Source organism: Echinococcus granulosus (assembly GCF_000524195.1).
Source record: "Echinococcus granulosus chromosome Unknown EG_S00004, whole genome shotgun sequence".
NCBI lineage: Eukaryota > Metazoa > Platyhelminthes > Cestoda > Cyclophyllidea > Taeniidae > Echinococcus > Echinococcus granulosus.
Genome location: NW_020170384.1, coordinates 2,354,707 through 2,369,233, shown reverse-complemented (window position 1 = coordinate 2,369,233; position 14,527 = coordinate 2,354,707). Strand labels below are relative to the sequence as shown.

The following is a 14,527-nucleotide window of genomic DNA, read 5'->3' as shown; positions in this document are numbered from 1 at the left end:
CTTTCATGTTTATAACACCCTTTCAAAAGTTGCAAACTAACTGCAACTCCATTTTTGAAGTAACATCCTCGAGAGAGTAAAGTTTTCTTCTACAGTCTGTTAAATGGATGGATAACTGAAAGAATCAACATAAGGCCAAAATTCAAAGACAAATTAGTCGGTAGTAACACTTGGGGTGGTCTCGCTTTGCTTTACCCGCCTTGCCTGTAGATGGGGCTTTTCAAAATAAATTCCACACTTCCCCCTACTCTGCCATACTTCGGAACGGAGTCTAAATACACAAGCTAACAACAACTGCTGCCCTTATTGCCACAGTACGATTTGAATGGAGAGGTGGGCGAAACGCAGAGAAAAGGGAAAAGTATTAGGCCTTGAGGCAGTTTTTTCTCCGCCTCAGAAACCTACCACGGTGGAGCAAATACGGTTAGCCTGTGCTGCTGAGGAGAACAGACTGACAGTATAAATCATGCTTTCTTCAAGCACCTTTTTCGTATACAATGCTAAAAATCAAGAAGACTTAAGTTATTCGGGAGACCATGGAGTGTGCGGATACAATGGCTTTCTGAGGAGGAGATAATAAGGTTGCATATGAAGTAGGTGCCTTGATCTACCTTATTACTCTGACCTTTGGTCTTAAGACCTTGGCCCTCCGCGTCTCTCACGCTAATAGGCATGACAGTTCGATGTGACCGATTGGAAGCCATGAACGTTCTGTCTCACAAATAAGTTTGTCAATTTGTAAAGGAAGCAGTACATTATAGTTTTACTTTAACAAGTATCTTTTTGATGAATAAGCGTTGAGAAGTATAGAACTCTATTTTAGTTCGCAAATTGGTCACTGCGAAAGTTGACATTTTAAAAGAGTATGGTATATATGGGCGATATTTCTCACAATTTTTTCTAAGGACTGACTGATGTACTTTGTGAATGTTTAATTAAGGCAGCCTCTAGAACGCTTTAGTAGAGGCCACTGCAACTGGCTCCAATATTTTATCTTTGTTCCTGTACTGGAAAATCCGGTGGTGGTTCACGGGCTGGTCAAGGGGGGGAGGGGAGGAAGAGGTAGAACATAATTTCTTAGCCCTAAATTGAGGAGAAGATCCAATGGCCACAGTGACACTGATTTATACCTCAACTATAATGGCAAATATCCCCATTAGCGTGGTTTTGCGCGATCGAACCTTCCGCTTTCCAGCTGGAGGAATGCAATTCACCGGTCCAGAATCCAGAACAAGGCCTTTTTAGGGTGTATCCATCGCTACAGTATCAATGTATGATATAAAAACTAAAATAATTAGTGTCTTTTTACTTATTTAGCGTTAATTTTTCATTTAGAATGTAATTGCTTAGCTCTAGCTTTTGGTAAAGGGCCACTTAGGGGCTTCGCCAATGTATGTTTGCCAGGCGGCATGTCGTCCGAGCTATGCAGGTAGCCCCAACCCCTTTCTACTTTGGCTCCACATTCCGTTCCCGTACTATATCTTAATTCGTACTCAGAGGGGTCTCATGTCGCTGACCTTCTTAAGTTTCCCTAGTGAAAATTAACGTGATAGCGCCTTGGATCAGATAGAGTAACTTAAATCTTCACAACCATGCCGCCAAATTACGGAGTACTTGTAACCGTCACATCCAAAGATCCTCACTTTCAGTTAATTGGTGTGATAGGAGTGTCTATTTTGTCTAAGCAAATCTGGCCTTGCCATTTGTGTTTGATTTTTCCCAAAAACAGTGATACCAAATCAAGTATCCCAGATTTGTCACGGGAGATTACTCGGCGAATGCCGTTGGTGCCGTCGCATTTGTCACAAATATTCACACAGGCACCGGTATGTTTGTCAGTGGTTTGGGAAATTTCAGGCCGAATTGGCCCTAGGATACTGTAATTAGCTGCACTTTTGGTTTACAAAATGTGAATTTCCCATGAAGTAAAATTGATCTAAAACAATGGAAACTTATGCAGTCCTTTTGCGATGTGTTCGCCGTTATCCAACCCATCTTTGTTTGCCAGAATTTCGCCAAACTAGAACTTTATTTTGTCAAGTAAATAGGTGGCGGTAAGAATGTAAAACAGTAAGATCCTACTTCTGTCTGCATTATAGTTGGGTAGCGAGATTGTAGGATACCTCATGGAAACATTTTCATGGAAAATTAGAACCAATTATTTCCAAGCGAGGTTTTTTAGCAGCGAATTTATTTTGACTAAAGAATTTTAAAATGCCATTGAATTTCTTTTAGAACAAGCCACCTTTTTAAGGTATAGCACATAATGTCAAGGCTTTCTCGAAGACGTAAGAAGACATGATACTTGAATGAATATGTATTGCCGACATGCAGATGCGATTGAGGCCACTGCCCTAACCTGGAGGTCAGGCTGCCCAGAGGAAGCACAATCGCAGGGCCTTCAGTGTCTGCGTAACTAAAGCGAGGAATTATATAGCCCTTATTCTCCTTAAAGCATCATCCCCGACGCTGCTTTTTGTCGACATCCCGGGTTGCCTACTAAAAAGTAGTCGAGACAGTGAGAAAGCATCCACGAACCAACCTCACCATTCATCGAATTCGTATGCAACTGAGACTTTACCTGAATGGATCGTCATTGATTTCGCTTGGCAGTTCCACATGATTTAGAGTTTTGTCCTGTTTGAAAACTGCATTGAGAGCACATCTGTACATCTCGTATGTCTCTCAGTGGTTGTGAGAACACTGACCCAAAAGCAGGGCCCTCTAATAAAGGATGAGGGTTGAAGTAGCTCTACAGGGATAAGGTTCCTCCTTATCAATTTATTCTTATCTCAGGGCTCTCTATCCGCTTGTCGATCTGGGTTCCATTAAGATAGTTGAGAGGAGAGGGAAATATCGTGGGTTTACTTAGACCCATAACGAACTTTTCTAGATGGTTTAATGGCTACTGCTTGCTTCGCTTTAGTTGATAATAACATTCCTTCAGTATGCAAGGTCGGAGTGGTTGCCGGATGTGAACTTCATTTTAAACAATCTGCTATGGATCGTTACAGATTCTCCCATCTGCAACAGATGCCCTTCTTCCGTTGCTCTAAGGATGACCACTCAATAATGAAAATTGGGGTAGTTTTCCCTTAGCATTAGGGTTTAATTTCCGCTGCCACCATAATAGTGCTCTAGGTCTTTCTTAAAGATGGAAGAAGACATAATACTAGGGGAAATATGTATCATAGACGCAGAGAAAGACTTTGGGGCCTACTGGCATGACCCAGAGGCCACGCCGCCCTGCCGAAGTACCAAAAGCTAAGTGGTTTCAAGGCCCAAAAATTTCTTCTATTTTGTTTTAGTTTTATTTGCAAGAACACTCGACATTTTATAGATGATCTTTTTGCCACATGTAGTGGAATAAGGTTACTTAGGCAGGAAGATCTGATAATGTTTTAACACCTATGGCACTAACAGGTACTCCAAGCTCTATCAAATGTTTCCCTAAGAGTCAGTTTCCGAGGAGGAGAAAATAAACATTAAAACTTCATTTTTGCCTTCTCGTTAAGGGAAGCACGACTTGCATAACTATCCTTTCAACAAGTTCCCAACCAATGGCACGTAAACGTGACAATCCAGTTTTCAAGTCGTTTGATCAGCGGTTCAGTTAAAACATTAAAATAGACGTTGGATCTTCTCGGTAGAATAATTATTACACTTTTTGGCTATAATCGAGAGCAGATGAATTTGTCAACAAATGTGATGAAAACTGATGTCATAAGGCATTTAAAATTATAGTGGTTGGTGTTCCTCTAGGGCTCGGAAATTGAGTGTGCATAGGACATTGAGAACACATTAAACTTATGGAACCACTGATTGAAATTTACCAATAGGTCGAATCCAAGATTTAAAAAACGAATGCGAAAGGGTGATTTCACTCCACTCTTGATTAAGCTGCTTTGATTTCCACTGCAAAGTTGTGGAGCTCGATTCGGGAACCACCAAATAACTTTTTGGTGGCATGTGCGACGCACACACAGACGAGCAGTCACGAGAACTAGCTGCTCAAGTCAAAACCCCACAATTTGTCATCTCAAATACAGGGCAGGAGGTGATGAAGAAGACTGCCCTCTAAGCCTCGTGTCAACTGTAACTTAACAAAGGCGCTTGCACACCGCGTGCCTCCGTGACGGGTGGTCCACATTCCCACACCCGAGACGAGAATTGTAGCGTCGAACCGGCTCACCTTACCTCTCTTTTACCTCTCTGGTCTATAGGTGGGGTGAGTGGGGAAAAGAAGGATGTCGTATCTTAAGAAAATTGGTCCTACTTTCTTCCTCTCTATCTCTCTCCCTCTCTGTGGCTTTGTGGGAATGAGGACAGCGCGAAGGTGTCTTCTAGCAGGGCCTATTAAACATGAAACTGGTGACATTGTTTGCGAGACGCTGTCCACCCGCCGGCTCACCTCTTCAGCCGTCCAACTGAAAATTTAACCCCTCCATGCCCTAAAATTTTATGCCGAGGCGATCCCCAGATGTACCTTCTCCGATACTTACCAGTCCTATATTTTACTGGAAGAGTGAATCCAGACATAAAAATAGTCAAACTTGGAGTTATTTGTCAGCTGTGAAAATGACATTTCTAAGAAAACTCACCAAAAAGTTATCCTATCAGTTAAAAAAGGAAACGATCAATCATCCCACTTTCTATACGTAGTACCTTTCCAGTTCTAGGCTTAATTAAGAAAGTAAAGTGAATTTCTGGAGATGAATTTAAAGTGCAGACTAAAAATTCAGTGTTCGAAATCTAATTTAGGCAAGGCTTCTCTTATCTTTATGGTTTTTATTAAAAAAAGAAGGGTGCTGTTATCTAGAAAACTGAAATAGGGTTTTAAAGAAAAAAAATACATAAGTATTATCTTTGGCGCTTATTATTACTTCCTATTTGTTAAAATTCCTCCAATCGTCATCAATTATGAGATTTCAAATTAAACTTCTCTTATCATATGCTTGTTGTTTCTAGTTTTCTCTTGTGGTAAAAAATGGTAGTACCGCCTAAAATTAAAGAAGGTGAAGAATTAGAAGACGAAGACGAGGAGGAAGAGGTGAAGGAGAAAGAAAAGGAAGGCTACGAAGATTTGTTTTTCTTCTCTTCCTCTAGCACCACTGCCACTACCAGTTTTCCAACTGAAAGGCTCCAGGCGCAGTTAGTAATGGCCACTTATCTGATCAACTTGTTGTGGGCAAAAACAGACCTCTCGTTCTCCCCCCCCCCCTTCTGTTTCTCCCCACTTGCTGCTTTCTTGTTGAGACAAACAAGCAAAATCGGGCGTTCCAAACACGTAAGCGGGAGTCCACATGCACGGCATGATTCAATTTGTACTCCCTGCCCTCTGGGGAGGTGATAACATCTCCTACCGCATAGGTATACCTATACAGGTAAGGCCAGTGATCGCTGGCGCCAGACGATATCCTGTTGTCAGCTGTAATCTACTCACTCGCCCTCCTTTTTTGCTGAAAATACGGGTCCGTGGGAAAAGAATTTGGAGAGAAAATTTTGTGGGATGGTAGCTGACCTCAGCGGGATAGATGACTGCTGCTGCAATCTCACCTTCGAATTATGATTGTTTTGATGCTCTCAGTTTGTCAAACTTTTCTAAACTCAAAATGATCAACTGCGTTTAATTATGTTCATCATTTCCACCTAATTCTGCAAAATTTTTCCTTACCCTCTTGTCAGCCCCCGCAAATATTTCTCATACCACCTTGGAAAAGGTAACTTTTTAGCTATTTTTGAGAAATTAACATTATTTACCTTTTAACGCTGCTTACCTTTTTTTAATCCCACTTGATCAAACATGCCTTTTGTTAGTTCTTGCAACGTCATTCCCAGAGTCACATCCGCTTACATGCGCCCAGTGTCACAAATATGTGACGCTTATACCCAGGAGATTGTAGGATGATCTTGTTCCAAAAACAGGTACATTCATTAGTTATTCAGTGGCACCATCAACCTGTTTAACGGATTTGGCGGCAATGTCACAGAATAACAAAGCACCTAAAATGAGGTGGTAGATCTTCCTCTGCGATCCTGGTGGAGTACCAATCCATAGTTGACGATGATTTCTCGAAGAAGTCATGAGCTGTGTCTCTCAAGTTTCGAAAACAGATGTTCTCGGGTCCATAAAATGTATGACCTTATGGCATTGTAGCACGTGAAACAATAACCCATTTCTTCCTGTCATAAATGCAGAATTCATAGGCCACGGTTTTATCAGCTGTCACACCATTTCATTGACCCAGGTGAACGAACCACAGGCCCAAATGTCATTCTGCGAATGCTACGACGATAAGGGAAGGGGACAGAGGGAGATAAAAAAAAAAAACACATTTTCAGCGGCTAAATCTACCACTCCCCTTCTTCGCCTGCCCAACCTCCCCCTCCCCCCGGTTGCCCCCCACCTCTTCCACTTCACTGTGGATGGTGAGGTTGAATAAACGCGTAAAATGAGGGGACAGCAACTGTCACCGCATTTGAATATGCATGCATGCAGGCAGGCAGGCAGGCATGCATCCATGTGGATGTGTGTGCGCATAAATTCATGTCCTAAACTGTCCCAACTTTAAGTCACATTCTGTCAAAAATATCTATACGCATATATCCATTCTTTTATTTAAGAACTGGAAAGCCTGCAGAACAGGAGTACACGCAGCAAATAGCTCGAATCTCCTCACCTGTACTGAATGATTGCGGATTTGGAAGGGAGTGGAGCCCCAGGAGGGTAGTTTTTGGTTTCAGTGAATAGTTTTTTGAAAGCCTCTTTTATTCATACCCTCCATTTCAGAGAAGCACAAAAAATTACCACTCTGGGCTGGAGTGACAGTTGGGGAAGTCCACTTCCACTAAACGAACCCACTTCTAGCTGAACGAGATGTTAGATGCATTCACCGCCCTCTGCGCAACCCGGTGCAAGAACAATGCAGAGCCGTTTAGTGCTGTTTCGGCTTACTCCATGTGGGTTTCTATGTCTCCACTTGCCTGTCAGTTATGCTGGTATAGAGGAGGCCCAAATCGGAATCATTAGTACCCACTTGCAAAAGTAATTCGTAAAGCATTCCTGTCCGTGAAAAGGTGAAAAGTGTTTTATAGTGAACAAAACTGGTATTTGGAATAATAATACTTTTAAGTTCTTTTAGACCTGATTATTCTCTGGATCTGTTCTACAGTGGACTCACCTTGAATCAATCAAACATGTGCCTGAAGCAGGACCGCTGATTAAAATGCATAGGAAATAATAAAATTCTAAAACCACGTCCTGTCTCTACCCCTTGTTTCTCCTGTGTTATCATTCTAATCCGGTCTTGTCTTCCGCCTGGGTTTCTCTCAGTTCCTTGCAACATTGAAAGGCATCAGGTCTTAAGACCAAGCTAATAATGCGCACTATTCCTACAAATTTCTTTAATATTTTTTGTAGATGGCTTCAAACGTGGTCACGCTTCACATCTACCCATCATGAGAAACCCAAGCATGGGTCATTGCCGAAGGTCGAGGCGGTTTCGAGTCCTATTGTTACAAATCTTTGGAGGTGTATTCCACGTTGCTTGATGTTCTCCCTTGGTATCCGGGAGGCAAAATAGAGACTGCTGTTGACTTTTTTAAAGTGAATTTACCTATCTTACAGTCATTTCAGTGAATGTGGTCGTTTTGACTGGTGGGATTTGGAAATAATCTTATTATAACCGCACAGAAGGACTAAAAGGCTAATGCGAAAAATTACAGGAAACTGCAAGGCCCTGTGTATTCTAATACATAATTACTTTAAGTGGTGGTTTTGAAGCTATAGTAATCACGTTCGTAAGCTTTGGCTACGTGATAGGTCAATGCAGGGCTATTAATTAGATAAAGCCATCTCCCACCATTCGAGATATGCACGCATGCGCCCAAATACTTTGGGTGGGGGGGGGGGGGAAATGGGTGGACAGCAAAAAGCTGTGTCCACCAGTCAACTTCTCTTCCTCTTGTAAAGTGCTGAAGGCAAAGGGGGTAGGGGCAAATTAAGGCGTGAAGTAAGCGCTGCAGGTATGCCTGCAAGCGCGTACACTCGGAAACGACGGATTAGGTAAAGGTTATTCGGGGCACCTCTTTTTTGCCTCCTCCGCCTTCCGCCTCCCCGCTGGAGGCCACCAGAGGCTCAAAAAGAGACCACACTGGCTAATTAATCAAGCCTTGTTAACTCTGTTGGGCTGTTGAAATAGCCCATTTATACATCTCCCGGGGTGTTTGTGTGTGCACGGGCGCGCGTACAGGCGCGAGAAATGAGTAATGGGGAGGAGACGGGGCGCGCCTTCACGACACACACACGTACAATCACGAAGTTTTTTTCTGCCACGACATTTAAAATTTGAATGGGGCACCAGGTGTGTGTGTGTGTGTGTGTGCACATTTGTGTGCGAATTCCTTTCGTAGGAACAGAATCCGTTACACTTTGTGGTTCGTGTTGTCTAAGGCATTTCAAACATCGGCAGAGACAATTGTGCCACTTCGGGCCACTTTAAAAAATGTAAGGCTAGGGGATCAATTATTTGTCTTGTCGCGTCCATTTATAGTCACGTAAAACCTTATTTAAGTCATTTTATACATTTTAGTGTGAAGTTTTGTCCTCTATCCCGTACCTTCTTGCGGTAAAGAATTCTATCCATCCATAAAAAGATAATCAAATAACAGTGAATAATAAACCTCCAGGATTGTAGAGCTTTAGGAAATTGCTTCTATTAAAATCGGTTTTATATTACTCTCATCAAAGACTTTATAATACTTTGATTGTCTGTCCAACTCTTCTCTTTGGTTACGCGGGCCATTGGACTTCCATTTAGTGGTATGGCCTTCGGACCGTGCCAGTAGCCCCCAGCCCTTCTCTACATTTACTTGCATTCTGCTCAGGTATTGTGTCTTTTTTCTTCTTCAGTGAAGTCTTTAGTGGTACATTTGTGGCACTGAAAGCGGATCCGATCTTAAAGAACAACAATTTTGGTCTTCATTTCCGAATGCTAAACTTTGGCGTGAAGGAAGAAGAGCACATGCCGGTGATGAGAGTATCTGTAACCACTCCTAACAGAAGAGTTGAAATTGATGCCCACCTTTGGCAACTACTTCAATCCCGTGTTCTGCGGGAAGGCTATTAACAACGAAAGCGACAATTGCCGTGGTCATGTACTATCTGGAGAAGTTCGTTACGGAGCTGCCTACCGTATCTCTACAAAGATAACACTCAAGTGAACCTGCGACACCTTTCCCCCGGCCGCCTCTCTACCGCCTAGATAGAATTCCGGTAGATATGGCTGAGCAGTGCTGAAGTGAAAACAAAGTGACAGAGAGAAATAGACGTGAAACCTTATCCCAAATGAACTATGTTAAAACACCGTCCTTTATTAAATGACGCTGCTTTTAGGCCAGTTTTCTACCACTTGCAATGAGCATACATACGTGATGGTCTGCACACTCACTCATGCCTCGATACATTACCCAAATAGGAAAAAGCTCCAGATCCAGTGGAATTTCCAAGAGAAATGGGTACAATGTAGTCGGGTATCGTCTTTGTTGCACGCGATTGGAATGGTTAGTGCGGTTGATTGTTGGGTGTTATTCCTACAGCACTGACCACGCTAAAGGTTGTCCAAGGTGAGGGTCAGAGCTGACGCTTGAAAGGCGAAAGGGTCAGCGTAATACTACAATTATTCGTTTAGGTTACGCGGACACTGAAGGGCATGACCACTGTACTTCCTCTTAGCGGCATGGTCGCTAAGCCATGCTTGCGTCCTCTCCCTAGCCCTTCTGTTCATCTTTAAAGAGGTCTTGGGATGCTACATCTTGTTTATATGTAAGAAAATCAGCCCAATGATTTATGTTGCTTTAATTTATGACCGAAAGATCCGCCTATATTTATATTTCTAATGGTGCAAACTTAAGTCAATGTAGTAGAATCTTTAATTGTAGGACATCCAGCTGTTGGTCGGATGTTGTTAGTAATGGCCGACTTGTAGAAGCACAAATAGACAGCAGCCAAATTCAAGAAAGTGAAGTGTCCCTGCACTTCCTCTTCATCTGATTTAAGTCGTCAGGAAGTGGAAGGACCATTTTTGCTAAAAGCAGCTCTCGCGCTGTTTTCTAATGAGCCAATTTCATGTCGCGATGAAATAATGAACACTGCCCCAAGACTTGTGTTTATTAATGAAAAGCCTTTCACACGCACATCGAGTGGAGATGGGTGGCTGATTCTACGGGTTGACGTGTTTACACAATAATGCCTCATAACGTGTGAAAGGGTATCTTTTAATGAAGACAGGTAGGTACGCATTAATCTACTTGCCCGACCCTCTTCCATCCACTCCGCTGCTTCATACTACCCAGCTCTCTCTGCAAGTTGCTCGTGGAATCCTGTAAAATATAGCAGAAATAAATAACAAGTTCAGTAGTTGGGGGTCCACGCCTTTGCCACTGTGAAGCACGTTCTGCACTTGACTGAAATCACAAGCATGGCGGGTGTGAGAAGTGCGTCGCTTTGACTACAAACTCTCATCCACATCAACATCACTAGGTGTTCTTTATTAAAGGTTGGCGTTTATTCCTGTTTGATTACCCGTAAACACTGTTGGTTTTCGTTTACCTATAGTCTTGTAAGCAGTTCAAAGTAGGACATGTCAGTGGAAGTTGAGTGCTCTTAGATACTTAACCTTGTCAAATAGCGGCGATGATCCACCTGTTAGAAATCCATTTATTTAGTCTGTGGCTTTTATAATCCTTGAACTATCCTTAAAAGCGATTAATCCTTCCAAATCAGCTAGAACATACATGCATATGGCTGCTAGTCAAAGAGGAAGATTGGATGAATAGGCAAGAACAGCGGATTTTCAAGAAAATGTCTGCAGGTTCATTAGTAGGCGGTTGTCAGTGCCGTGTTACTCTCATTCTTCTCCCCCGTCTTCTCCGCCTCCCACCTCCTCTCTAATTTGGTCCAGCATGGTTCCACAAAAATTCGCAACCAAGGTCTAATGAATGTCCATTAGAAGTCTATCTACGGCTGTGGTTGTGTGCGAAAGCAGGGGAGTGTAAAATTTTGCAGCAATGCAGACATGCGTGTGTTTATAAAACCGTTTTCTTCTTGTCAAGCGAAAGAAAGAGCGCGATGGAGAAACATGAAACAAGAAAGAGCGCAACAACAACAACAGGAGGAGGAGGTGGAGAAACAGTAACAAGCGCTGCTCCGGTTCTGGCTTAACGCAAAACAAATGCTGTTTTTATAACATTACTACAGCATGTCTGGCTCTGTTGTTGGGAATCTTCCAGGGTTGGAGAGGCAAAGACAGTGGAAGACATGTGAAGGGTGAAACAGGCATAGAATGTGTAGTTCCAGTTTTGCGCATTGTGTTTGATAAAAAATTATGTGCTTTAACTAGATTCCATGTTGTATTCAATCAAGGCCATCAAAGCTCACGCGGCCTGTCGGAAAAATTTTACATGAAATCTTTGTAAAGTGTCATGCATTACACCGATTGGGCTGAGGGCTCACAATGTCATCTATACGAGGGAAGGGAGGAAAGGTAAAAAAGGTATAAAAAGAAGGTTCTTTCTAATGGAAACTACTCCTGGTATCTTTGAAAGTGGACGTTTGTTGGTTAAGTGGTGCATCGCCCCCACCCCCTAGATAAAGAGTCCTTGTACCATAAGGAGATTTGTTAGACCCTGACATGGGGCTCACATCGACAGTCCCCGCCCCGCCAACATGTCCTTGTTCTATAAAGACATGCACCCACACAGTCCATTTATCAGAGGGGTATAGTGAGTGGATTGGTTAATTGACAACTATTGGGGTACTTCAATGCTAGCATTTTCAAGTAAATGGGTGGCATATGGAGAGTGCATGGTTTTTGTGTGTAGGCGTGGGGATATCAGTGGACGCATTCAAGCATGTGTGACTTACTAGTTTAAGGAGGCCGAGTCCTCCCCATTGATCGCATCAAGTGTGCTATTTATGCCCATTATGACCTCCCAACCCTCCATATGCTCGTGGTGGGAAGATCTTAGACTTTTTCTTCGAGGAGAGGAGGCATGATAAAGTGGCTTTGGCAACTGGTGTACCGCATACATAGGAATAGGCGTACTGCGTACTGCGGTTGCATGTGTTGGGCACTTTACAAAAGGACCTGTGGAGTGTTCTTAAAAACTTTTTTTTAACCAGTCCTTCGGGCACTAATAAAAGAAAATGGATTTGATAGACGGTAGAACGCAACTGCTCAGTTTTACCATTTCTCTGAAAGGTGATAAAGTAGAACAATTAGGTAATTTAAAACTAATTTATCTGGTAATTTTATTTGTTCTTCAAATTAACACTGATCCTCTTAACCTACCAGCCCATCTATAGGAGATCTTTAAAGGGGGAGCATTCATGATTATTACCCCTCCCCCCCCCCCCCCCCCATATTAGACAGTCCAATGACCACGCCTTCTATTCTTGTTGTAAAGTACTGTAGCTCTTGACAACCCTCTCCTCGTCATCATCCATCTGGACAAACACACGCGTTTGACATTTGTCCAGACCTGTCACTGGCTAAGACCCTTTAAGACCGAATTCCCGTTTGCAACTGGACATCAGGGATTTATGAATCCCTTGGCAGGCGTGAAAGATGTCCCACTGTGGCCTACTACACTAAGCCCTCCGGTATATGACAGCTAACACGATGCCTTTCAGAAGCGGATTTATATGCATTGTGCAGTTTTTGTGCAATCAGTCCTATGTCCTCGCATTTAGCACGTATAGATGCATACTATAAAATGACATTGAAAGTCAATGCAGAATGGAAATTTATGCCTGAGATAATTTTAGGTTATTACATTACTGATTGTAACTACCCGGGTATGACAAAGCTACCAGTTTAACATTATATCCATAGACCTTAAGTGGCGGACAAGAAGAATCTTGGCGAATATGTTTTTGTCATCACGTATAACCGTGAGACCTTAATGTGGTCATATGTGGAGCACTTCGAGTCTTCATACCTTTTATTTACGAATTAAGTATTGTAGTATAGAGACTGTGGTATCACCTGTCAGGTAAGGACAAGGCAGTGACTAAATGACACCTTAAATTCCCCCTTAAAGCGAGTGAAGTCAAAACTCACTCTTCATGTGCATATGACATTGTTCGTACAATACCCATATTCCATCCAAGCGAATAGTGTCTAGAAAATATATATTTGAGGAAAGTTATGCTTTATGATTGAGGTGAAAAGTCGCATCACCTTTCACCTATCATATAAAAAACGCTATTTTTAGTTGGTCTAGGCAGATTTATCAATTCATCCTGACAATTGTTCCACCCTAGGAATCAACCAGTTTCTGTCTACGCCTAGCACACCATCAACCTGAGTACTTAATGAAATAGCATAGCACGCATCAAAAGGCCTATTTTTCACCAGACATGTATTTCCCAATTTGCTATTCGAGGATGTATAAGAACGGTGTATACTCCAAAAAAAGCGTTTTTGTGTGAAATGATGCACATTAAAATATGTAAAGTTTGAGTGATTTTAAGGGTTTCTTAAAACAACAGTCTTTACTGCCTGAAAGAAGAATTTTAAATACTTTTAGTCACATTTTGGTTTGTTTTAATATTTGATAGGGCCATCGGTTTGCTACGCGCCGGAATGTTTAAAAACACATTTGCATTTTGAACTGTAAAGTACGCTCAGTGATAGTTAAGTTCTAATCTATCAAGTTGAAGTAGATTGAAGTGATATATTGCGTGGTTTTACCAAAGTGCTCATTAATTTGTCCAAAAACGCACTCAGAGGAAAGTCATACCTGCCCTACGTGTAGCTCAGGACACACGCGTATACACGATGTTGACGTTTAGATAGACAACTTGTGGGTGTCGGTACCCTAAGTGGTAAGTCAATTTGCACAGCCTATTCCTCATCCTCCTTCTATTGCACCTCCTTATCCTTCTCCACTCTGCCCTCTCCCCTACACAACAATCGTGCTCTCTTTGAAGAGTTTTTAGGGTGAAAATTATATGGAGCGTCTGTGGAGTGATTGACGGATGGGCTACTGCTTAAACACAGAGCACCGTGTGATGTCTTAAAACACAAGTCAACCACAAAGGTGATGGTTGAGAGCAAAGGGTGGGTAAAAGCTGCTTTCTCACTTTATCATTAGACAAAATAATAGCTTCTCTTTTCGTGATAAGAGGTCTCACTTTTGGACGATTTAGACCATTATTACTGATAAATGAATTTATTCACGATGTGGACTTAGAAAACGAGCTAGTGTTTGATTTCATGCACGAAGTCAAAGGACGTAAGTAGGCGACCCGCTTGAGCAGTTCGGTAGGGCCGCAGAATTAACCAGTATGCAACACAGAAGACACCAACATCATCTATACGGCAAGTTTTGCAAACTCTACATCTCCGAGGCATTTCCGGTTTTAACGGTGATCCTGCTTATTTGCTAGTGACAAAGAATACAGGTCTGGTTAAGAGGAGTATCAATAGGGGCGTTAAAGGCTGTAGTTTTAGAACTACAACAA

The 14,527-nt window shown here is 42.3% G+C and overlaps 2 protein-coding genes across 2 annotated transcripts; one reads left to right on the top strand and one right to left on the bottom strand. All coding sequences in view use genetic code 11, as the record gives it.

The window, feature by feature from the left end:
• Window positions 1–517: 517 nt before the first annotated feature.
• On the bottom strand, window positions 518–704 carry EGR_01218 (hypothetical protein; the record flags this gene model as incomplete). The annotated part of the gene is made up of 2 exons (XM_024490467.1): window positions 518–562; window positions 612–704. 2 exons carry the CDS (start codon window positions 702–704, stop codon window positions 518–520), a joined length of 138 nt encoding a protein of 45 aa, XP_024355286.1.
• A 4,283-nt stretch (window positions 705–4,987) lies between these two features.
• EGR_01217 (hypothetical protein) lies at window positions 4,988–12,879 on the top strand (the record flags this gene model as incomplete). The annotated part of the gene is made up of 5 exons (XM_024490466.1): window positions 4,988–5,151; window positions 6,625–6,711; window positions 8,912–9,105; window positions 11,258–11,471; window positions 12,732–12,879. 5 exons carry the CDS (start codon window positions 4,988–4,990, stop codon window positions 12,877–12,879), a joined length of 807 nt encoding a protein of 268 aa, XP_024355285.1.
• Between the last annotated feature and the right edge of the window lie 1,648 nt (window positions 12,880–14,527).